We start from the raw sequence: 13,269 nt of genomic DNA on the forward strand, positions 1-13,269 counted from the left end.
GACCAGTGGCGTAACTAGGGTATTTGGAGCCCTGGGCAAGATGAAAAATTGAGTCCCCCCTATGGATGTGCGCTAAAAAAGTGGGCGTGGTCAGTGAAAAATGGGGGCATGTCAACATGACTCCACCGTTTCTCGTCACTCTGGAAACATTCCTTTCCATTCCATATGCACCTTAATGCCCACTGTAGCAGTGCCCCTTATGCAGTGCCCCTTTTGCAATTCCCCCAGTAGCAGTGTCCCATATAATAGTGCCCCCTTATGCAGTGCCCCCAGTAATGCCCCCTTATGCAGTGTCCCTAGTTCTTCCTTATGCAGTCCCCCCAGTAGTGCGCCTTATACAGTATTTCAGCTTTTGTGAGGGGCTCTGCTAAACAATGACCGGTGTGAAGAAGGTCGGCTAGTAAACGTTAGTCATGTGTGTGATAATGGAAATTATGTGTTATGGGTGTGAATTCAATTAGCCGCAAGACTTGCTGCGCTGCTGCAGGTCCTGGTTACTGCAGGCTGTAAGTGAATAGCCCCAGGCACTTATCCGGGACCTACAAGACATCAGTAAGTGCCACAGATAATTGAATTTTGTCTTGAGTGTTGCCGTTGCGGCTTCCCCTGTAAGCGTTCTCCCACCTCCTCCTCTGTTGTGCAGTTCTATTAAAAAAAAAAAAAGAACCCTTTGCTATGCTAAAGTGTCAATAGACAGATGATATATTCTGCGCTATGGCTGTTACTGATATAGCAGCTCCTAATAAAAGGATAGTATCAATGTATTACAAATAAGAGCGCTTGTTCGTAAGTGTATACATGTAAGACGCAATACCTGTGGCATAAGAAAAGTTAGTATAAATGTTTAAAGCCCTTTTGATATTTAGGGAAGTTCGTATATGACACAAGGGTTCCAATGTAATGCCGTGTGGTGTAATGATGGAGTCAGACTTGAATGATTGACTAGCCATCTCTCCCTATTGCTGCCTACCTTTGGCGGCTCCCGCTCCGTCCGGCCGGTTCCCTGCAAGAGGTGTTCGTCCGTGTAAACGGCGCGATGCTGCAACGGTGCAGTAATATGACGTCACTGTGTGTCCAATGTGCGCTAAAACCAACGCGTTTCATGCTCCTGGCCCTTTTTCAAGGATAGCGCTCCTTTCCGATGTGCTCCATTTTATTTAGAACTTTTATTGATTCAATTAAAAACACTAATTCAATAATTAAGGGCAATTTTCTTTTAAAATCATGGTATTGCGTTTTAAACACATGGTGTTACATTTTAAATACATGTAAATATGTGAATATATGGTGGTATAAACTGTACAATTAAAGTGTCAATACCATATATTTCAAAATATGAAAGAATTACTAGAATCAAATAACTTAATTCTTAGTGGAGAAAGTAAAGCCCGTCTATCCTTTTTGTAGGTTCCTCCAGAAGAAAACACGGAGAGCATGCAAATCAGTCTGCAGCTGCTCCTCCCCCCTAATTGTATGTCGGATAAGTTGCTTTTAGTAACGGGTGATGATATTAATGTGGCATATTATGTAAATGGGGAATACAGTACTTTGGCAAGCCTCTGAAATACCTCACAATTGGCTCTGTATAATGGCTGCAATGTGTTGTAGCGATGGCTTTAGATGTTGTAAGATGAACACACAGGACAAAATGCCAAATTATCCTTTTTAAAGTCTTTTTAGATGTGAACGATAATAGCGGTAATTTATGACGGTTTGAAATAGTAAGAGCTGTATGTTGCTGTACGATGTTGGTTTATTTCTTTCCTGCTGTTAAGTCACCAGCTTTCAATTTACATAAAGTCTCTTCCCTTGCATGCAAGCACAAGGGGTTGATTCAGTTAGCGGCAAGGATCAGTCAGGTGAGGTTTTCTTACCATAATAACCTCCTATGTGTGTAGCCATAGCTCTCGCTTAATTTTCACCAGAAGACGCTGTGTGACAATTATGAGCTTTGTGCTATCCTGACATCCTTTTTGGTTCTAATATTTGGTGTTGGACGTGGTGGCACTTCTGTTTTGTCCAAGCGCTTTTTGATGGGCAAAACCAGTGCTGGTAGCTGCTGAACCACATGGTGCAGAAGAGTAGGAAGGGGGGACATGAGAAGTGTTAAGATCAGGGGAGAAGGTGCAAGTGGACAGTGTGTTGTGGGAACAGATGGGATAAGGAGATAATGAGAGACGTACACTAAAAGGGGGAGAAATAAAGGGACTGGAACCTAAAGTAAGGGGGGACAGAGGTGTAAGGAAGGGGGGGGGGGGGGCTGGCCAGGGCACACATGGGGAGACAGACAGGTACAGGCAGAGAGGGGGAGCAGACTCCTACAGAGTATGGAACAGACAGGTACAGGCAGAGAGGGGGAGCAGACTCCTACAGAGTATGGAACAGTCAGGTACAGGCAGAGAGGGGGAGCAGACTCCTACAGAGTATGGAACAGACAGGTACAGGCAGAGAGGGGGAGCAGACTCATACAGAGTATGGAACAGACATGGATTCAGAATGAAGTCCAGTGGACAGAAGAGAAGTGGGGACAGTATTGTATTTAGCTTCGCTGGGACTATGCAGGAAGTAAACCGCGCAGAAGAGGAGAATGGACGTGGCAGAGCTGGAGCTGGCAAGTGCAATTCAACCTGTGACTCTGTAAATCCTCCTAAAAATGTGCTGCAGCAGACCACCAACCCACGGCACCCGTTTAGTGAATAGACTGCATAGTAGTTTGGGTATGGGATCCCAGAATAACGACAGCGGCATCTCATCCCTAACCTGCAGCCTAACCCTAAACGTCCCCACCTCCCTCCCGCAGCCTAAACATAAAACGTCCCCCCCCCCCCCCCCCTCCCACAGCTTAACCCATACCCTCCCCCTAGTGCCTAACCGTAATACTTACCGTTGGGATTCTGCAGGCGACATTCCGACGCCGGGATTATGACCACTGGCATCCCGACTACCCTGCGCTACTCATGTAGCAATAATTGTACAATCTTTAAAGCTGGAAGAGGGGCAAAGAGATGTGTATAATTATGGAGATTGTCCTATTCACATGGTGCATAGAAGTAACAGCATTCAGCCAGCATCCCGAGAATCATTTCCTAATCAATAGGTGTCTCCATTTCCTTTAACCCTTGAGTTCTACTCTAATCCTGACAAAGTACTTTTAGCAGAAGCCCCAGTTACACAAGTACCAGGACATGGTAGACGCAACAAGTCGCTGTTTCTCTTTGCACGAATAAGGCTCATCGCCGATTGTCAGAAATCCCCGCTATATGTATATGGTGGGACCAGAGTGAATTCTGTATGTCCCAGAGGATGGACCCCCAGATAACTATTAGGAAGGGGGGTGGATTAGTAAGTGTGTGTTTGTTTTTTTTATAAATGAAAATAGTTTTTAATCACAGCTGTTTTCCCAAGTTTGTACTTTGTGAACAGTCCTCGTGCCTTAGCTGGTAATTCCCTGATGTTGCTACATAGGACCCTAGCCGTTACGTACGTCGTGTTTAGTGTTCACAGTATCTGTCTTCTAGTACTTCTCGCCGTCTCCACATACAGGTTCTAGGTGCATTTTGACAGTGGGTGAAACACATTATATACTTATTTCCTGTCTGTTTGGAATCTGTTTTGAATTTAGAAGAGCAAAATGTTGTATTTTTAAACCTAGGTGACCTGATCACTTGCCTTGTGTGAATAGGGGACAGCTGTGCCTCCTCTACTCTTTATTCACTTAGAAATAAGGATTTTTATTAAGTTCAGAACTGTTGAAAATAAATGGCTACCTTGCATGCGGTTAGGAGGTTTTGCGCAGTCTGATCTACTTACTTGCAAGTGATTGCTTTGGGGACAAAATGTGATGGATGAAGTATATGTGTTGTGTTATATGTGGAGTCATGCACTCTGTATGATGAAATAAAATATAAGGATATTAGAAATTAGTGTTCATTCTAGCACCCTGCACCAGTCACAACCTGTGCAGTTCCTCTCTCCTGCCTGGGGTGTCGCTCTCTGCTCTAGTGTTTCTAGCACACTCTGGTCTGTATCTCGGCAGTTTGTTGCATTGGCTGAGTGTGCTGGAGGCACCAGAGCAGAGAGCGACACCCCTGGCAGGAAAGAGGAACTGCACGGGCTGTGACCGATGCAGAGTGCTAGAATAAACACTGTCAGTATTCTCTGGAGGCCTGTGACCCTATAAAGGAACAAGGCCGCAGACTGTCTGCTTTTGTACAGGTCACGTAAATCCAGGGCGCTGGCTAACGTCTGTAATGTCTTACGCCAGGAGAGTGTGCTCCTTATAAACACTGAAGCAACAATTGCAGAAATTTTCCATATAGTGTGGCAAACTCTGGCACTCCAGCTGCTGTGGGACTACATATCCCAGCATGCCCTGTCACAGTTTTAGCATTCCCTAATAGCAACACTCTGGCAGTGCATGCTGGGATATGTAGTCCCACAGCAGCTGGAGTGCCAGGGTTCACCACCACTGCAGTAGGGGGTTCCGTATTCCTACCAAACTTAAAAACAAGTGACCTCAGATCTCCACATTACACAGGATGGCAGGAGGTCAGGAACGGAGGAGAAATATATGGCGCTAATGGTTTTTCCCACTTTAATTTCACAGCTGATCGGTCAAATTCCCATCACCTAAGAACATCTAACACCATAAGACGCACTTCTTCCTTGGACACGATAACTGGATCGTACCTGAGTGGACATTGGCCTCGGGACCATCACGTGCACCACCCGTCATGTATGAATGATAAAGCCACACAGGTAACGTCTCCAGGCTCCTGCGTGTTATATTGGAGGGAGTTTGGTCTCTTCCCGGCACAGGCATATTACACAGGCTGTTTATGCCTGGCCCCATCACCCAGGTGACTGGCATGAAAGCTTATACGTCATAGTTTACAGTATCTATAGCATTAATCTTAGTTCTCAAAGTTGCATAAGCGACCCAAAAGTAAGTATGATAAAAAAATTATTTGTAATTGAGTTATTATGCTGCAGCCTATTAGTGTACAATAAGTATTTGGTATTATTTATAGGCAAGTACATACCGCCTACACATCCCAACCTACCTGCAGTATGGTAGCTGTGAAATCATGTAAATTACATTTATTATAGTGTTGAAATTGTTGGTGTTGGCGATACAGAGATTTAATATGCATATGGGTTTATGCAGGAAGCCGTTCTGCATTCTGCTTGATGTACAGTAGTGAGAGCTCTCTTGGAGGTGCTACAGCTCATCGTACTGTACTTCCCAACTATCTCCCAGTAGCACATGGTGCAGACCAGGGCCGCTTATCCTCTTGTGTGTGAACGTGCCGTATCGGTTGTGTCCACGTGAACTACTAACAACATAGATGCCCCTATAGCAATGGGTTTTGTACAAGCACCTTAGTTTTAAAGTTCTCTTTAATAAAAATATTTGTACATGTAGCCAACCGTAAAAAAATGCTAATATATCTAGGGGGTAGATTTACTAAAGCATCTAAAACTGACAAGTGGAGGTGTTGCAACCAAATCAGATTCTGAATGCTATATAGAAATGATAGCTACAATCTGGTTGCTATGGGCAACATGTTCACTTTTAATTTTTAGAAGCTATTGTAAATCTACACCCCCTAGTCATTAACACAAATGCACCATTTTTGAGGGAAGTTGGTTAATAAACACCTATCCATCCCAGAACTACCGCCGACAGGGGGAGCCCATGTGATCATTCACAGCCAATGTACTGAGAGCTGGCAGTTTGATGTTGCAGGATGATTATCCGGAGCTCACTGCGCATGCTCCTGGCCAGTGTGCGCTTTTGGTTGTTGTGGGGCCTTCTGTGGTTGTTGTGTCACGAGCCGCTGGGGTCTCCGATCCATTGTACTGGTTGGGTCTCTTGTTGGGAATGCCTCTCAATTTCTCTTTCATCCACTAGGGGACACTGGAGGTTGCTTACTCTGGGGTATAGAGGCGTGGATAACTGGAGCCGGCACTTTAAATAATTCAGAAGTGTGAAGCTCCTCCCCCTCTATGCCCCATCAGCCCTCAGTTTAGAAAATCTGCCTACTAGGAGCTGGTCACAATTTGCTGTGCTCAATCAATACATGATTTTTATTTTACATTTAGGTTTTAAATTTTTTTTTTTTTTAAGCATCTTTTTACACTATATTCGGTACCCTTCGCCACCTCTCTAAAGGTGGGGTCCTGGTACCTGGCGCCCTGTTCTTAGTAGAACAGGAAGGAGTGCGCATCGCTTATTACAAAAGCACTGACAGCTCCTTATCGCCACAGCACAACTCTAACAAGGAGAAGAGTGTGCTGCAGCTGTGAGAGATCATCAGTGAGGGTGTTCCTTACCTGTCCTCCTCATGAAGAAACAGGCATGATAAGTGGAATCCTGATCCCCAGCACCGCTCTGATCAACAACCAGGGTGTGTGTCAACCCGACTGATGATCCTACCTCTGGGGAACGCAGTGAGTATTGCTGCGCATCCCCCAAATCCACGCGCCCACCGCCCAGTGACATAGCGCTGCTTCAGGCGGGGGCAGACAAGAGAAACAGCCGGAGAAGCTGTCCTCAGTCCCTGCTCGCCGCTAAGAGCTGCAGAGGGACGGCGGGGGCGCATAGCGGGACTGACTGTGAATGAGCTCCTCCGTTAGACGGGGGCAGCCATTTTGGATAATTGATAAGGACGGGGGGGCGGAGCCTACACAGCGCGGAAAGCTCAGGCACAGAGCTATTACAAACAGCATGCCTGCTATATTTTGCTCTTAATGACTGCATTCTCTCCCTCCTGAAGGCAGAGTGCAGCTGCAAGGCTACAGAAGGCTGGACTCCTGCACAACCATAATCCTACTACATCCTTGGTACAGAGGCTGTTAGTAACACTGGGATGTAAGTGCAGGGAGTCTAATCTGTGGGAAGGTAGTGGGGTGCATCTCCTCCTCTGTGTCCCAGACCAGCCTTCTGTCTCAGATCTGTTCAGTTCTGATTAATGTGTGTCATTCTGAATGACTGTGTGTATCAATGTCAAACAGAACAAATGCTTCTCAAAAGCTGTTTATCTGTTCTAAGTGTAACAAGCATACCACTGGTTCCACGTTATGTGATGCTTGTATAATACGATTACTAACTCTCCTCCATAGCCGCTGACATGGTATGAGTTATGACGGACATAACGTCTGCGTTAGCTGAGGCACGCAGGTCTCAACCTACCTGGGTGGCTGGGTTAACTAAGTCTCTAGACACCATGGTACAGGTTATGGGTACAGCAGTGTCTGCACCCTCCAATTCACATCATTTACAGGAGAAGCCCATGTGGCTTAAATGGTTAGACGCTGAGCTCACTACTGGCAGTGATGGCGGAACCCCTGGTTCAAATCTCCTGAAGGCCTTTCCTTTAACGGTACTCCTCAGGAGTTAGTCTGCCTCTCCTGGGGTGGAATCTCTAATTTTGGCAATCAGAAATATTCTCAATTTAACTGAGGATATAATTCCTGCGTCCCAGGAGTGGGAAATTTTTTCATGAACACTGCTGTTTTTCCGTATATCGCAGCAGCTTTCAGTGGCCGGGAAACAGCCGGATAAGCGGTTCAAAATTCCACTTCTGTTTCCGTCTAGCTATCCTTTTCCATCATCCACGTTGGAAAAGTGGGAAACGCCTCCTCCTGTAGATGAGTCTACCTCCCGTTTCTAAGAAGACAACACCGGGAGCTACTGTACTAAAAGACAATTTGGACCGTAAGTGGAAGATAAAGATAACGGCTATCTATACTGCAGTGGGAGCTCAACTTAGACCTACCCTTGTTACTGCATGGGTTAACAAGGCTGTGGTTTGCTGAGCTGACCAGTGGTTCACAGGATCGGACTCTGTTCCTTCCAGAGCAGAACTATGTCTACTAGCAGAATGCAGTTGAGTCTGCAGTTTACCTGGGAGAAGCTTCTAAGAATCGCATATCTGCGTTTGCTATTTCGGGTCGGATTGCGCGCTTGGCAAGCGGACGCAGTATCCAAGCATGCGTTGGGGGTTCACCATTCATTGGTGACTTGCTTTTTAACCCGGAATTGGACGAATGGATATCTCAGGCCACGGGGGTAAGTCTTCTTTCCTCCCGTCTACTGCTCAGGCTCCCAGAAGATCTTACACTGAACCTTCGTTTCATTTCTTTCATGCACCACATTCCTTTCGTGGTAGAGCCAGAGATGATCCCACGCTAGCAAAAAAAGCGGCAGAGGTAGAGGTCGACCACACTGTTGTACGTTGACAGGAGCCTAAACCACCTGTAAAACAGGTGGCATGACGGTCTTCCATCCCACCTGGGGTTCCCTGCGGTGGGAGCCTGCTTACAGAAATTTCAACAGACCTCTTCAGAACCGTGGAGACTAATTTCCCTGGGGTACTGAATAGACTTCGAAGTCCCCCCTCCACCTCGGTCCTTCACTACAAGTCTGCCTATACCTGCAGACAAGGCCAGGGTTCTACAGGAGGTTATCCAGTCTCTAATAGTATCATCTGTGCTAGTTCCGGAGTGTCAACGAGGTATGGGGTTTTACTCAAACCTGTTTGTAATGCCCAGACTGGATGGTTCGGTCAGGCACATCTTAAACCTCAAGTCCTTAAACCTATATCTGAAGATGTATCGTTTCAAAAGGAATCTCTGCAGTCTGGGATTGCGAGCTTGGAACCAGGGGAGTTCCTATTATCCCTGGATATCAAGGATGCTTATCTCCAGTTTCCAATTTGAAAACCGCATCAAGCCTTCCTGCGGTTTACTATACTGTAGGACCACTAGCAATTTAGAGCGTTGCCGTTCGGGTTATCCTCTGCTCACTGCATATTTACCAAACTCATGTCAGTCTTGATTGCTCTTCTTCGGTCATTGGGAGTGAACATAATCCCTTATTTGAACAACCTATTACTCAAGGCTCGGTAACCTTCTCTCAGACCAAGCCTTACTGATATATCACTAATCCAACGCTGTTGGATAATCAACTTCAAGAAATCAAATCTCATTCTGTCCCAGAAACTCCTATTTCTGGGCATGGTCCTGGATACAGCATCACAAGACAAAGCCCAGGATATCCGGTTGTTAGTTGAGCGGGTCCTCAGACCAAGGAAAGTGTCCCTACTTCTTTGTCTGTGTCTCTTGGGAAGATGATAGCTGCTTTCGAGGCACTACAGTTCGGACGGTTCCACTCCACAGTGTTTCAGCTGGACCTGCTGTCACTATGGGTCAGGGTCTCATCTGCTTCTACATAGACAGATCCATCTGAACATGGTTACCAGAGTGGCTCCTGGTGGACACAATCCATATATCCTAAGTGTGGGACTGCATCATTGTAACAACGGATGTCAGCCTTTGAGGATGGGGTGCAGTAGTCCTCGATTATAGCTTTGAGGGTCGATGGTCCCCTCTGGAACAGAAGTGGCCCAAAATGTGTTGGAATTCAGAGCGATTTACAATGCTCCGATAGACGCGACAGAGTTTCTATGGTATTGTCAGGTAAGAGTGCAACAGACAACGCGACGGCCGTTGCTTACATCAACCGACAGGGCGGGACTCGCAGTCGCATGGCCATGCTAGAAGTGACTCAGATTCGCAGGCTGGTTATTTCCTCCTGCACAGCATGTGTGTGCATGGTAACCCTCCAACTACAGCGCTGGTTCATATAACCGCAGCCTTTATTCTGTCTGGCCGCGAACTAACCACTGACGTTTGGCAGATTTAATGAAAAAGGGTTTTTATTGCTATCCCTGAAATATACTGCACTACTGCAGCCTGGGTTTTAATAAACTGCCCAACACCATTGAGAAACCCCTTCCTACGTCTTGTAGTTCTCCAGCTATCTCAGCTGCACATAATGTACCTGCCAAATACAGACTGCCAATACAACTATCTACATGGTATTTAAATCACCTGATCATCCTTCTCCCCTCCCCCACCCATCCATGCACACAGGCTAACTTGCAATCTATTAACACGTATTACTGCGTTGAGGCGTGTGTAAGCTAATGTAATGCCCCATATGACATGTATGTGGGGGGTGTGAGCCGAGTGGTTAAAAAAATGAGGTCCCAGGAAATGATCTGAAAGTTTGCATTTGCATTGGAGCCTGAGCTTTGTTCAGGTCTGTTCGTCCATGTGATGCCACTTTGAGTGTAAGCTTTAAAGCGTTTAACTCTCCCCTGACTGATACAGAATGACCCCGACTGTTCCATGGCTTGGAGATCAGTCTGTGGCTTTCGGTCCTCCAAACAGTGCTGTTCGATACTTGAGTTACCGACATGGTGGGTGCAGTCGGGGCAGAACACTGTCAACGTGTGTCCTGTATGTGAGCGGTGTGACCGTGGGTGCGTATTCCGTGAGCATCAGGAGATTTCAGACCCCATTTGCTGGAACCCTGAATGTAGCTTAGGAGTGAGGTTGAAGCTGGCAGTAGGAACCATGATCCATTCACTTTATCACCAGCTGTATCCGCACTATAGACGTTACAAATCTCACACATGCTTGTTTGCTGTGCAAGAGACTAAGTTACCTTTATGTGAATAGGTTGAGAGTACTACACAAAGCCAAGGTTTTCCTTATACCCACTCCTCCCATTGTGCCCGCTCCAACATGGCCCTGCCTCCGAGCATCAGTTGGGAACCACTAGCATTGGTTTAGAGCGCCAGACTTGGCCGACTGTAAAAAAAAAAAAAAAAAAACAGATTCTGGTGATTCCATGGCACTTCCTAGATAGGTTATTACATAGGTCTAGCTCTATGTAATAATGCTGGATTTGTCGTGTCAGATGGTGGATGCCACTGTTTTGGCTGTAACCTTGTACTTCTCCTTTTCTCTAGACACCAAGCTGCTGGGGAGACGAGGGAGTAGAGAAGAAGTCTGGCCACCAGCGCTCTGCCTCCTGGGGTAGTGCGGATCAACTGAAAGAGGTATTTGTATTCCCATTCCTAATTTTAGGAGAACTGGGCAGATGGCAGCTAGCCGCAACACGTGCTAGTCTCTCCGTCCATGCACAATGTCTATTGCTTCATTGAAGTGATAGAAAGGGACAATGATTTTGTGACTGTGTGGTCATTCCCCTGCCCAATACTAACCAATATCCCCAAGTTATTCAAAGTGTGTGTGGAGTTCTCTTGTGCTAAAGTAAAGGAAAATCTAGAGTGGCGGTGGGCAAAATATGGCCCGCAAGTTGTTGGGTTCGGCCCATTTCACCTATAAAAAGCAGCCAGTGAGTAAGCCTGGAAGCTGCCGCTAATCCCCCTTTGGCGGTCTGTGCGTTGTGACTCGCTGATAGCCACTGACCACTACCTGCCTATGCAGTGCAGGATGACTACTTTGGCTTAAAGGTTCCAGCCAAGTCCAAGTGGGTTGGAAGGGGGAAACTGCAAACAATGTGGGCAAGCGGCAGGAGATCCAGACATCACAGGATAGAAATGCCAGGCAAAAGGATCTGTAGATCATAAATCCTGGGGAATGGAGAGGGACGCGGAGCTTGGCAGGTGAGCCACGCACAGTTCCGTGATCTACGCCGTTCCTCATTTTTAAATCTCACACACAGTACAGAGTCCCCAGAACTTCGCTTTTTTTTCAGCAACGATTTGCACAAAAGTACAGTTCTCATTGTGGCAACAGAGCAATACTAATAGTAATAGACACTATAGGGCATGTTCAGTTAGGTGCGAAAAGTCGAGTACTTTTCGCATGCCGGACTTTTTGCACGCACGCGTTCCCACTTATCTCCGTATTCAATTAGAAATCGTCAAACGACACCCAGCAAATCGTAAACAGGCAAAGTGCTGTCAGATTTGGGGAAATCAGCCTGGCACCCCCCGAAAGATGCACTAACATTGGGGATCATTGTAGATTCCCCCGAATAGCCAGCTGAAGCTATTTGGGATACTTAAATGCACTCAATAGATGCTAATTAGCGTCTTTGAACAAGTGGTGAAGAATAGCATTTACCAGTTGTTTTTCTACATCAGGGTCTATAGGGTATCCACAGGATACCTTGGGGTATAGGTGATGACATCAGGCATCGGGCACCATAGAGTTAAAGTGTTCAGCCTCCCAGGATGCACTAGGGTACCCCTCCTATACCCCGCCCCCGAGCCAAGGCATCTCAGTTTCGTTGGTGCCCGGCTTGGAGTCGGAGCACCTGTTTAGAGGGGGGCTAAGTATAGCCCCTGAAGATTTCTTCAAGGCAGCTGTGGCTGCCCATCTGGAAGTACAACATGGACAGTCACTACTGACGTCCATGCTGTCTTCCCTACACCCCCGGCGGTAGCAGAACGCCGGTACTGATCCGGGGATGCTGGTAAGCATCTGGGGTCACAGCTAGCGGTGACCCCAGATGTTTTGGACCATGGCCGGATTCAAGGGGGTCAGCAGGTAAGCAGCAGGGTCCCGCGGTGGGTCCCCGCTGAACACATGGTCCAGAGTCCCCAGGCAGGGGGCTCCCTGGGGACTGGCTGCAGTGTGGAGCCAGGTAACAACCTGCGCTTCCTCTACCCCCCTGGGACAGCGGACCGCAGCTGAGCGGTAGCGCTGCGGCATCCCAGGGGTTAATTGCATGCCAGGGGAGCGCGTCTTCCCTGTACACAGCCGGCGCCTCCCCCGCTGCACACAGCCCTCTCTACACCTGCCCATTGGCCCTGTGGCAGCGCTCCTCCCCCAGGCCGGCCTCCTCTCTGCTCCTCGGTGGCCATCTTTACAGAAGCATGGTGAACGCTGCTGGAAGCTGCTGATCGGTGGCATCGTGGTCTGGGTCCCCCGGCATACCTCTCCTCTGTTGAAACAGGTCTGTGTATGCAGCGCTGTGTCCTACCAGGCTCTGTGTCTGCGTAGTTGAGGATCAGCGCTGAGAGTGCAGGGATTAATTTCTTTGCATTGTATGTGACTTCTGCTAGCGTCTGCTGCCTGTACTTTCACTTTCTACTGTCAGCCATTACACTGTCCCTGCTCTTCTTCTCCTAAAGCCCTTGCGGTGCGGTGATTGCAGGGTGGTTCTCCCACTATACTAATGAGTATCAGTGAGAGGGGTCACATACTTACCATCATGTCTGAGAGTGACTTTCCTCTCCAGCTAATGTTTACTACGTGCAAGGTACCAATAGTGGAGGGGCAGGGTAACGCGGAGGGGCAGTGTTTTTTATTGGCGCAACCAATTTCTGTCACTGCTCCGGTAGAGGAACCGCCCTGGGCTTGTTTCGCCAAAGCGCTTACAACCCTAGTGGGCCAGTTAACTCCGCAACCTGCGTTCTTACAGATGGGATTATCCCAGCAGTC

At 47.4% G+C, this 13,269-nt stretch overlaps 1 protein-coding gene across 1 annotated transcript in view; it reads left to right on the forward strand.

The window, feature by feature from the left end:
- The window catches only part of GLCCI1 (glucocorticoid induced 1), an 84,896-nt gene that overhangs the window by 31,246 nt on the left and 40,381 nt on the right, over window positions 1-13,269 (forward strand). Inside the window, exons 2-3 of the mRNA XM_088442246.1 lie at window positions 4,607-4,758; window positions 10,824-10,913. Of these exons, the coding sequence (XP_088298372.1) occupies window positions 4,607-4,758; window positions 10,824-10,913 (242 nt within the window). The remainder of the gene's footprint in view (window positions 1-4,606; window positions 4,759-10,823; window positions 10,914-13,269) is intronic.

Source organism: Taudactylus pleione, unplaced genomic scaffold, assembly GCF_031769625.1.
Source record: "Taudactylus pleione unplaced genomic scaffold, aTauple2 ptg000306l, whole genome shotgun sequence".
Taxonomy (NCBI): Eukaryota; Metazoa; Chordata; class Amphibia; order Anura; family Myobatrachidae; genus Taudactylus; species Taudactylus pleione.